Raw genomic sequence first — 12529 nt, 5'->3', positions numbered from 1 at the left:
TAGTCCTCTGGGCCATAAGTCAATATATATTTTTCAATTGTCCAACTCTGTATGTACTCACCAGGACTTCTAGAATTCCAGATTCTCTATCCAGGATCAGCCTTTATCTTCCTGAAGTAAATCTCTTAGAGTTTCCTTAATAGACAGCCCTCATTTTTTTTTTTTGGCGGGGGTCGGGGGGGGGGAAGAAAACTTTAATTTGCTCTCTCCTTAAAAGAGAGTTTTGGAAAACCTAATTATATTTCAGCATACATGAGGATATTACCATACTAGTCTCTGACTTCTGTTGTTGCAATGGAGAAGTTATTCCTCCATCAGTCATTTGATTATACTTTGATCAACAAAATGAGACATAGAATGGTTTTGTAGAGTTTCACTGTTTTGTGTCTAATTAATTCTGTACCAGTCACTCTGATATTGCCTCTTATCCTATACCTTCTCTGCTCTTTAATATTTAGATTACACATATGTTAGACCTCTCCTGCCTCCTCTCCCTGTCCTAATCTCCTGAGACTTAGACTAAACTTCTCTGATGTTCCTTTTGTATACACGTCATTCTTAGCATTTCATTCTGACTCTATACTCACTTTGTCCCTTCTCCTCTTTTAATTTTCACCACTCCACTTATACAGGATTGTCTTTACACCCCCTTTCTTCACCTCGATACAATGCTCAGATCCCTAAGAGTCTCATTTTAGTCTGCCTCTCACTGTCTCTTTCCCAGCACTCACTGTCCTCTGCATGAGGAATGCCTATAGAGCAAACAGCACTTATCTGGAAGACCCAGAACCTCAGTACAAATTCTGACTCTATCACTGTATGGGCCTTAGGCATGTCATGTCAACAGTCTTTTTGGCTAAAATCACCAGGCCAGGATGTATCCTCCCTCCCCAAGGAGACATAATTGCTATTCCCCAGGTGCTGTGTGCTAGGTCGATGCCCCACTTCCTTCCCTCCTCTGTCTCCTCTCATTTCTTCTTACACATCCTACTTGGGGTGGGAATGCCTGCCTCAGTAGCCTTCTCATGTGTCCTGGGCAGAGTGGGAAGAAGTGCCCCCAGTCTGTTGGCAAACATCTTTAATTCAATTTTATTTTGTGTAGTAAAATATTTTATTTAAGAACTAGGAGAGCAAGTGAAAAGTGAGAGGAGAGAGAAAAAGGGAGGGTGGGAGAAAAAGAGAGAGAGGAGAGAGAGAAAGAGTGAGAGAAAGGAGAGAGGAGAGGAGAGAAGAGAAAGAAGGAAGAACATAAACTATACACTGGAGTTTGGATGCAGGGGGTTCTAAAAAGGAGTGCCTGCTGGCTGTTTGGAAAGGTAGGGACAAATATACAAGTCCACGTTTCACCTCTCAACTCATCCCCAGAAGAACTCGCTTGAAGAAATGCTCCTGTTCTTAGACTTAGCTGAAGTCCAGCAGGCCACCCATGGCTGCAGACGCCTTCTAGTCATATCACCAACTGCTGCTTTGGCACATTTGTGATCCTGAAGGTCACCTCATCTTCCTGCTTTGTCTTAGAGTGAGGTCCATCATGGAGGGAAGGGAAGGGAGGGATGTGACTCCCCTGGGAAGCTGCGGGGTGCTTCTGCATGCAGGTAGAAGTCACACGTGACTCTCTCAACCCAAACTCCTCCTGCTGCCTCCACCCATCTACCTGGGCAGCAGGTAACAACTTTACAGAGTTCAAGAAGGGTAAATAAGCCACTGTGTACAGGCTTGAGGTGTTGCAACTTAGCACTCTTCCCCATGTGAAGACAACCTGTTAGTCTTGGATCCCCAACTCTTTCCCAGGTACCAGGTGATTTTAGATTTTTTTTTCTTTTTGAGTCACACCCAGTGATTCTCAGGGCTTACTCCTGGCTGTGCACTCAGAAATCACTCCTGGTGGTGCTCGGGAGACCATATGGGATGCTGGGAATCGAACCCCGGTCGGTCACGTGCAAGGCAAATGCCCTACCCGCTGTACTATTGCTCCAGCTCCCAAGATTCTTGATGTGACATGAAAGCCATAAGAAGCAGTTTAAAGCTCAGGGGATAACTTTCTGTTGCTTTTGCTGTTAATGTTTTTGTGATGGGGCCATACTGGATAGTACTGGAAGTTGGTGGGAGGAAGCATGCTAGAGATCAAATCTAAGGGCTCCCCTATGATGGGCACATGCTCGACCATTTAGGTCATGTTTCTAGCTTCTAAGATGATCACTTAACTGGCAAAGAACAATGGGCAATGTTAGGGACTTAGCTGAGGATTACATAGCCAGGCGAGACAGAGAGGGTCTGATATTCTTATCTTCCCACCATTCTGCTCTCCCTACCACCCTGTCTCCCCAGCATGGGCCAGCAAACACATCAGCTCCCCCAGTGACTTCAGGGGAAGTCCCACAGACACATAAATAACTTCAAGGCCAGAACTGACTGTCACCCCATTGGACAGTCAGGTATGGACCAGCAGTGACAAGACATGAGGGGCCTCACGGGATAGGGGTGGAGCCCCTCCTTCTTCTCCCCTACCCTGACAAGACCCCGAGATATGCCTATGGATGGCCCTTCCAGCTGCTTCTTAAGCTCCTTAATGGTCATGATCCCAGAGATACACAAATGAATCTCAGAACCCAGCAGCTTTGGCAGAAATCTCTCCAGACTTAATTATTAAAATTTCAGAATTCTAAGCGTGACATCATATGCTATTCATAACCAGCAATAGAAAACAAATTGTCTAATGTTGCCTTTCAGCACGTCTGAGCATTGGGGGAAAAGTCCAAATAATAATGGTGGGACTGGTGTCGAAATATTGAACGTAATCAAAGTGGAGAGAGAGAGTAATGTGGAAATTATCTGCCACACAAGTAGGGGGAGTAGGTGGAATGGGGGGTTTTGGTGGTGGAAAATGTGCACTGGTGAAGGGATGAGTGTTTGATCATTGTATGACCGAGACTTAAACCCAAAGGTGTTGTAACTGTTCTCAAGGCGATTCAGTAAAAAATAAATTTATTAAAAAACAAGAACTGACTGACACACCATGGAGACCCCACTTGTATTGGACCACAGGACCTGAGAATTGTGTGTGTCCTTTGAGCTGAAATGAAGCTTGGTTATGTGCCCTTCTGAAGAAAACCCTTGGCCTGGTGTGCACAGGCAGATGGAGGACAACTTTGACTTCCTGAGAGGAAGTGGTGTTCACAGAGACCTGAGTGACAACAGAGGTGACACCAGAGTCGTCCTGGCCTCATTCAGTCTGGGCTCTGAGGGGCCTCACCAGGCAAACACACAGTGGGGAGGAGGCAAGCGCAGGGCACACTGAGGCCCCTTTTTTCCCCATGGCTCCCCGAGCGTTCAGGGGTAGGGGTGAGTGGGGGAGAGGAGAACATACAGGAGCTGTTGACATCTCCCTTTTCTATTTAAATCAGGAATTATCAGCCGAGAAGATGCAGAAGATCTCCTGGAGAACATGACTGAGGGAGCCTTTCTGGTCCGGGTCAGTGAGAAAATCTGGGGTTACACCCTCTCCTACCGCCTGCAGAAGGGGTTCAAGCACTTTCTGGTGGATGCCTCTGGGGACTTTTACAGCTTCCTAGGAGTGGACCCCAATCGCCATGCCACGCTCACAGACCTCATTGATTTCCACAAGGTAGCCCTCTTTGGGGTGTTGGGGGCAGGAGACGGTAGAGACTTGAGTTGGGGGTGAATCAGGCTGTGGTCACTGTAAGGAAGGGGATTGGAGGAGGCAGAGTGACAGCCCAGAAGGGCTTTAGGGTCCCAGAACTTAGTCACGGAATATAGACATGAAAGATTGTGGGACCAGGTTCTGGGTTTTGCTCTCATGCTCTCTGACTTCCTCTCTGGCTCACATGAAGATTTTACTTTGGCCCCCAGTTCTCTCTCCACGGAGTGCCTGCCTTCTCCCTACTCTCAGTCTTTAGGGACTGTTTGAGTGGCCTTCTGTCCAGGTCCACATTTCATATCCCCATTTACTCTCAAGACTCAGTAAATTCAGTTGGAGTTCAGCAGGAGACTCATGGCCAGAGACACATTCTTGTTGTGTCGCCAACTGCAGATTTAGCATGTGTGTGACTTTCACACCTTCTCTCCCTGAAGAGCCCCTCGTCTGGTTTCCAGAGGGGCACTTGGAGCTAATGTTCAGCTCAGACCCTGCAAGCAGTGATGGAGCAAGTCTCCCAGCAGGGCTTGAGCTGCCCTGTGGGATGGCAGTGCTTCTTTCTCAGAACTTGATTGTTTGTTCTTCTTCTGTGCACCTCACATGGAGAGAGACATAGTACCTTTTGAACAGCATACATCGAGAGAGGCGTCTTCTGGGGCTGGAGCGATAGCACAGAGGGTAGGGCGTTTGCCTTGCTTGTGGCCAACCCGGGTTCAATTCCCAGCATCCCGTATGGTTCCCTGAGCACCACCAGGAGTAAGTCCTGAGTGCAGAACCAGGAGTAACCCCTGTGCATCACCAGGTGTGACCCCAAAAAAATAAAAAGAAAGAGAGAGGCGTCTTCTGTGTTCATGGGACTATGGCAGATTAAAACCAGGAGAAAGCCAAGTGTAAAACTCACTCGTCCAGGAGTTCAGGACCTGGGGAGTCCCACAGTGGTGGTAGTTGAGGGTTAAACTGAGGTCAGCAGGGGGAGGGAGATTTGGTGAATTATGGGACTGTCTCAGTGGACTTTGGCTCTTCTTATAGGGAAACTTGGGTTTGTATGGATTTATGTTTATAATTATACTCAGGGTTTTAGAGAAAACTCTTTTTTGGGGGGAGGGGGTACAGGTCTCCCAAGCAGTGCTCATGGGACCTGGGGGCCAGTCCTGGCTATTGTCACCCAACATGGCCAATTTTTCTTTCTTTCTTTTTTTTAATTTTATTGAATCACTGTGAGATAGTTACAAGCTTTCATGTCTGAGTTACAATCACACAATGATCAAACACCCATCCCTTCACCAGTGCACATTCCCCACCACCAATATCCTCAGTATACACACACTCCCTTCCCACCCTACCACTGCCTTCAATATTCCCCATACTATGTCTCTACTTTTGGGCATTATGGCTTGTAATGCAGATACTGAGAGGTTATCATGTTTGGACCTTTATCTACTTTCAGCACACATCTCCCATCCTGACCGATTCCTCCAACCATCATTTTTTTAGTTATCCCTTCTCTATTCCAGCTGTCCTTCTCCCCGCCTGCTCATGAGGCAGGCTTCCAACTATGGAGCAATCTTCCTGACCCTTCTATCTACTGTCTTTGGGTGTTGGTCTTGTGTTATGTTGTTTTATACTCCACAAATGAGTGCAGTCCTTCTATATCTGTCCCTCTCTTTCTGACTCATTTCACATAGCATGGTACTCCTAACATGGCCAATGTTTCAGTATAGGGCCTGAGGAGTTGGTGTTGCTCAGGTCCTGAGGTGCCAGGGATCTCACCACAGTTGGCCACATGCAAGGCCCATGCCTTAACCTCTGTACTTTCTCATGGGTTCCTAGGGAGTGTTTTTGATCTGGCTTTATAAGTCAAGCACAGAGAAGGGGACCATTTAACAATACTGCAGCTTTAGCATGTGTGTGACTTTCACACCTCATCTCCCTGAAGAGCCCCTCATCTGATTTCCAAAGGGGGACTTGGAGCCAATGTTCAGTTCAGATCCCACAAGCAGTGAGGGAGCAAGTCACTCAGAAGGGCTTGAACTGTCCAGTGGGATGGGACTGAGTAAAAAGTGCCACTGGAAAACTGCATTGTGCTGGATCAAGGCAGATTCCATGGTGTTGGACAGAGCTTACTAGGTCTCCTGCCTCACAACTGCAGGGAAGAGAATGTGGAGGAATGTGTGGATATTGGCTGCTTCTCTGGGTCAAGCACAGACTAAGTAACACAGATATCCAGGGGTAAAGCTATGAGGTACGACTCCAGGAACAGTTTCCTGAATCACAGGGTTGCCTTCAAGCCTCAGCTAAGCCTTCGGTTGCCTATTGTTTTGTATACGTGCTATGTTTAATCCTCGTCATAGCTCTGTGAAAGAGACAGAGAGTTTCTTTTCACAGATCAGAAAAGCGGGGCCTGGGGACTTGAATAGTTTGTCTAAGTTTTAATGGCTGGTCCCAACAAGGTCAGGCTTTGTTATCCTGAAGTTTGTGGTTTTCCTCTTCTGACACATGGCTTACTTTCACCATCCAAGACATGACTAGTGATGAGTTTCTTCTGTCTGGAAGTGTCCAACTACAGGTAACTGTCTGTTTCTGAGGCACTTTGGACAGATTCCAGCATGGACCAGATGTCTTTGATGATTCTTACTCTCTCTGCAGTCTAAGGTCTGAAACTGTCAATATAGTTTCTAGCACCAAGGAGAGCTCTCATGAAGGCCCATGTGGAGATCTGATGAGCTTTTATAAATTAGGTTTTTAATTATGTAATTAATTTGCACTCTAAGAAGAGTCAAATATAATATAAAATGGAAGCATCATTCGTTTCAAATTTCATAGCTACTCTCTACCTTGAAATATTAATTTGGTAGTATCTGGGTATTTCCTATGCATTAACATAAAAATTTAAGAAATGCATAGTCTCATTATTTGGAAAAACATAAATTATATTTTGTTTGGGGGGCCTCCCTGGATGCAGAAGATCCAGAAACCTTACTAGCTACTCTCAGCCAACAGGGCCTACAGGTGCAATATTGCTTGAGTATATCAGGCTGCTTGTGGTTCTGGGGACCTTCAGGGCCACATCAGAGATGCTCATAGGCCTCTAGGGCTGTACCCAGCGATGCTCTGGGGACCATGTGGTGCCAAGAATTAAGCCTGGGTTAGGTGTGAGCCGGGCATGAGTTTAACTTCTCTACAATTCCCCAAACCCCATAGTTTTGTTATTTTTCATAAGACTGAGTAATCCTTTATCAGTATCTCAGATACTAATTTAAAAAAAAACCCATACATAGCTAAAAATAGATTAAAAAAAGGTCATGGCCCCTGGGACAAGGCTGCCAGACTTAAAATCTCAGCTTCATGGTAGTGACTTTAGGAAACTACTGAACTTCCATGCCTCAGTTTACTCTTTAGAAAAAAAAGATTTAATAAATAGCCCCCAAACTCTTAGGGTCACTGAGAGGCTTCTGTAAGATCTCAGTGAAAAGAGATAATATAGCAGACATTGGAGTGTTCTCAGGACATATTGAGTGTAACTGAAATATATTTGAAAGATCTTTTTCTCCCAATCAATGTACCACATCTTTGCAGAGTCATAAGAGATGGCATGGTATGGATAGATATATTATAATTTAGTTATCCATTGTCCCTTTGCTGGCCATTGATGTCACTTTGAGGTTTTCTTGACCACAAATAGTGCTGCAGAGAATTTTTTGTATGTAACTTTGGACACAGTGTAAATATATTTCTAGGATAGAGCTCTTGAACTGGAAATAGTTGGATGGAAGACTATGCATATTTTAATTTGAAAATCCCTGCCAAATTGCCCTCCAAAAATGTAGCGCCAAGTTATGCTCCTGCCAAAACTATATGAAACTGTTGTCCCACACCGCTGCTGGGGATTATCAGTCATTTTAATATTGACCCATCAAATAGGCCGCCCATTATTTAGCTTGCTTTTCTCTGATTACTACGGAAGCTGAGGACCTTTTCAGATGTTTAATAGCCACTTGGACCTCTCCTGTGAATTGTCTATTCATCTCCTTTGCCCATTTTTCTACTTACATGTCTCTTTCTTATTGATGGACCAATTCTTTCAGCCACTATATTGCTCTTTAGTTATGCCCGTTTAGTTCCTCAGTTCTTGTGTTGAAAATTTTCTTCTCTTTTAAATGGGCATCCTTTTCATTTCTAGGGCCTATAATTGGTTCTTTGGAAATAATAGCCCATTCTTGTTTCATGAATGATTTATTTTCTTATTCTGCTGAGCCTATTAATACACATCTCTTAAAGGTTCTGTCTGCATTACAAACTTGATGTTTTCTTGGAGTCAGTTCTACTGTTGAGTTTGTTGTCTTTCTTTTATGGTTATAGTTTTCCTTAAATAAATTTTGGGCTACATGGTGATCATTAAACTTTGAATTTCCTCTGTCTCCATCAGTTCCTGTTTCTCTCCATATCGGATTAGAGTTGAGAGTGAGTGGCATATTTTGGATGTACAAGTGTCTGAACTTTTGGGATCTTTTGGCTCCCAAAGATTCATTGTTTTTATCTTCTGGAGTAAAGATCCTTGATGTTGAGGTCTCCCTAAACATTAACACTTATGCTTGCTCGTGCCACTGCCCCACATGGACTCCTTGATATTATCCTCTTTTATTTTTTTTAATTTGTGGAGTTGGGAGGCACTCCCAATGGTGCTCAGGGCTTACTCCTGGCTTTATGCTCAGGAATCACTGCTGGCAGGGCTCGGGGGACCATATGTGGTATAGGGGATTGAACCTGGGTTGGTTGCGTGCGTGGCGAATACCCTCTCCGCTGTACTATTGCTCTGGGCTCCCCTCATCCTCTTTTGCCATTTTGGTTTTAAAATTTTGCTTTCTTAGTAGCTTTCATTTTTATTTTGCAGGTTTATTTTGTTCTAAGAGCCATTCTTCTCTGTCATTTATGAAATTTGAATGAGAATGAAGCGGGAATAATTCCTTTTGGTCTTTTTAGGTTTTTAAGTTTTAAACCAATCTCCCTGGTGGATATCAATTTACTTTTTTAATTATTAGTAATTTTACCTTTCTCTCCACCTTTTAGGAGGAAATTATCACTGTTTCAGGAGGAGAATTGCTGCAGGAACCCTGCGGACAGAAGGACAGCCCACCAGACTACCATTTGTTGTTTGAATAATTTTCTTTTACCCCTCAGCAATTGGATGACCTTGAGTATTCTTTGCCCTGAACTCAACTTAAGAACTTCCCAGCTCCAATGTGATTTTTTTGAAGACCCTAAACTATCAAGAGGATCAAATAGATTAGACTATTTTAAGGATGTTAAATAACAGGTATATATGTTAGTGTTTCCTGACCTAATAGCCAGGACAAAATTACTAATAGCTAATGCAGTTCTTTGTGAAGGATTTAGATATGACACAAGAAGATGGTCTGTTTTTCATGACTGCCCGAAACTGAGTACATGGATCATATTTTAATAATGAAAAATAATACCAGTGCCGAACCTAAAGTTAACTTGAGGTAGACCGTCAAGCCAGTGTTTGGTAAAGTGAATGGACTTCTGAACGTTTTCCAACACCAGTCAGTAATGGAACTTATTTCCTAATTGTTACTGTTTTTAAGGCATGGAGATCATAGAAGAAATATTGTCAAGGATTTATATGGAATATATAGATGCTGTATCTATTTATGATGGTCATTATTTTCTTTATTGGTTCATCAATGGAATTCCTTAAATTTTTGAACTCCAGGAAGCTGACACTACCTTCCCTTAATCATTTGTTTCATTTGCTGCCTCCTCTGCCCTTGGTGATATTGAGGCTGTGAGTTTATATAATCCTACACCTGTGTTAAGACCTGCGAAGGAATTATAAATATAAGAATGGTTTGTAGCTTGTTAGTAAGACTTTTTTCCACTAGGGTTTTCCTTGTTTATTCAGGTTAGTCAAATGATAACCACCCTCATATTGCTGTTGGTTTTGGGATTATTTTCTACTTAGTTTCAGTATTCTCTTTATAAAAGGAAGAAAAATTTCCCAATAGCTTCTCAACAACATTCAGGGATGATATCTATGTGCATATACTTGTATTTCATATTTATGAACTTATACACATATTACGATGGGAATATTGCAAGTTTAAGAGCCTTGGGTTCAAATCCCCACATGGGAATTTATAAGTACTATAATTCGAACAGCACTGGATTTGGTGAGAGTGAAAGGATGGATGGCTTTGTGGATGAGTGAGACTAAACTGGGTTACAATCTTACTTGACTGGTAGGTGAAGCATCTCTTACGATTTACTTTACCCTTGCCTCACCTGTTCTTCAGATCCTTGGCCACTTGTATCACCCAGGTGCCATCCCTATAACCAATTTTTCCTGGACACTCTCCTGCTTCATTGTGTTGGTTATTTTCCTATGAGAACCAACCACGTGTTCCTTGCCACATGTGTGTTATGGTCCTCTCTGCACCCACCATTACTGTGGAGGTATAATACACCTGGCAATTAAGGAGTGTGAAGAAGTTAACTTCCCATGTGGCAGAACTTTGATCAATGGGAGACAGAGCCTGGAAGGCCAATCCTTCTTCCTTTCTGCTGGAAGGACAGTTCTGAGATGTAGTTCTCTGAGAAGACAGTCCTTCACATTATCAGGTCAAGCATCTCTTATGCTTTATGCCAGTGGAGCAGGCACAGTGAAGCCAAAGCAGTGGCAGATCATTGCCACACCTTCCTGTTTGTCTTCCTTGCCTTCCTCTGCCCCTCTCTCCTCCTCTGATGGGCCTGCAATCTGATATAAAATAGCAGCACATACACATTTGCTGTAGGCTTTACCTCTGGGGGAATCCAAGAAAGGAGCCACCACACAAATATGTTCAGGAAGATCCAATTTTGCAGCCTGGCTTATGACCCTATCTCACAGGCACTGGAATAGATAAAATGAAGAAAAGGTGAGAATCTGCTTTTGGGTCTGTAAAGTGCTTAAATTTCTAACTGATTGGGCTAGAGAGGATGCTAAAAGGGCTGGAGCACTTTCCTTGAGGTCTTGGAACCACAGAGGGGCCTCTAACCCAAGTGCTACTGGGGGAGCCCCCCTACCACTCAAAACAACCAAAACTGTTTATTATTGCAGTTCTTTTGTTATTTCCCAGCATCATGGAAGTTGAGTCTTAACTATGCGACTTACCAACCATATGACCTTGTTCAAGTTGCTTTACCTCATTAAAGCTCAGTACAACGGAGAGGAGCATGTGGATGACCTTCCCTAGCTAATGATGGCTCAGAAAGCCCTGTCTAAATGAGAGACTGCTCAGAACCACCACCATCAACAGCAACACCAATTTTGTGCTCTGCAGTGATGTGGGGTGAGATTGGGAGGGGAAAGGTACCTATCATATGATGATACCTAAGGTGTTAGAAGAAACTAACAAGAAGAAACTTCTCATTCCAAAACAGCTTTGAAAGTAGCCTAAGACGCACTGAGAACTTCAATCTCTGGGCTATTGTTCCTGTCACCCCTAATTAACATGTGAGAGACAACAGCTGGGTGTTCCAGGCCTAACACATTTATTTCATTTTATTTGGGACTTGCACTTTCTCCATGTCTCATATATTTTAGGTTTTACCTGGCCTTAAAATAAATTCCTTGTAAGTTGTCCTGCAAATGAAATTACTGTCTGGAAAACTGCAATTTCATCTTGAGAGTTTTATTATGCTAATAAATGTCAGGATTCTCAAATAAAGGAATTGACTTTTTTTTCTCCCTCCCTGAGCCCTACAAATATAATGAAAAACAGGCAGTCAGCTACAGGGCTCAGCAGAGGAAAATTTACAATCTCTAGCTACAAAAAGAAGTTATAAAAAAACACTGCAACTTAATAGAAGATAAATTCCCAAGGCTTGTAAGGTTGACTTAGGGTACGGATTTGGGGAGATCTGTGTGGAGGAGTTGGGAGAATAGTTACGGAGGGGTGGAAAGAGGTGACTGAGAGTGGACCTTTAGAACAATGGTTTTCAATCACCAGTCAGTGCACCTGTGCATGCGTAGAAAGATTGAAAACTACTGCCAGGTGAGGACTTGGCTGCAGGACAGGTGTACGTCAGTAGGTGTAGAAAGGTTGAAGAATGCTGCTTTAACAGACATAGGTAGACAGCAAGCCTTGGACACCCAGGGGCACATCCCACTTTTGTCTTCTTGAACCCTCCATTATCATTCAGACTAAACTTGAAAGTAGAACGACCTTTGCTTTGCAATCCCAGACAAGTTTCTCTACTTCTTCTGGCCATGTTTTCTTCTGTGGAAGAAAGGATGCTTGTCTAAGAGGACGATTCTGAAAATAAAATAATAAAAATAAAATAATACTTCTGAAACCACTATTTTGGACTCTCTGCATGTATAGGGGTGAGTATGTGTAATTCTCCTTACATTGTTTCAACTGAGCCAAGGATACTGCTTTTTGTGTGTGTGTGTTTTTAATTTTTTATTAGAGAATCACTGTGATGTACAGTTACAAACTTATGAACTTTTGTGTTTGCATTTCACTCATACAGTGATCGTTTACCCATCCCTCCACCAGTGCCCATTCACCTCCTCCAATGATCCCAGTATCCCTCTCACCACCCCCCACCCCATCAGCCACCACCCCACCCTGCTTCTGCGGCAGGGCATTCCCTTTTGTTCTCTCTCCTTTTGGGAAGGACACCGCTTTTATCTCCACCTTGTAGATAGGGAAACTGAGAAAGAGCAATCCAGAACTTTCTCTGGGAAGGTATGTATAGAGCTGGGACTTGGCGGTCTGGTTGGTCTCCTGATAGCACTTCTATCAATGCTTTTCAAATTGGGATGGGCAAATCAGTCCATGGGGACTTTTCCCTGCAGTGTTCTTGCTG

The 12529-nt window shown here is 43.5% G+C and overlaps 1 protein-coding gene across 2 annotated transcripts in view; it reads left to right on the top strand.

Moving 5' to 3' along the window:
- Positions 1 to 8859, top strand: part of SH2D4B (SH2 domain containing 4B) — a 73259-nt gene extending 64400 nt beyond the window's left edge. Inside the window, exons 8-9 of one of the 2 annotated variants that reach the window (XM_055119592.1) lie at positions 3405 to 3625; positions 8723 to 8859. In XM_055119592.1, coding sequence (XP_054975567.1) covers positions 3405 to 3625; positions 8723 to 8815 — 314 coding nt within the window. In that variant the 3' untranslated portion in view covers positions 8816 to 8859. The remainder of the gene's footprint in view (positions 1 to 3404; positions 3626 to 8722) is intronic. The other variant, XM_004607427.2, reaches the window with a different exon arrangement.
- Positions 8860 to 12529: the final 3670 nt, after the last annotated feature.

The sequence above is a fragment of the Sorex araneus genome, chromosome 11 (assembly GCF_027595985.1).
Source record: "Sorex araneus isolate mSorAra2 chromosome 11, mSorAra2.pri, whole genome shotgun sequence".
Lineage (NCBI taxonomy): Eukaryota > Metazoa > Chordata > Mammalia > Eulipotyphla > Soricidae > Sorex > Sorex araneus.
The sequence above is the reverse complement of the archived record's forward strand: the minus strand, read 5'-3'. Positions and strand labels throughout refer to the sequence as shown.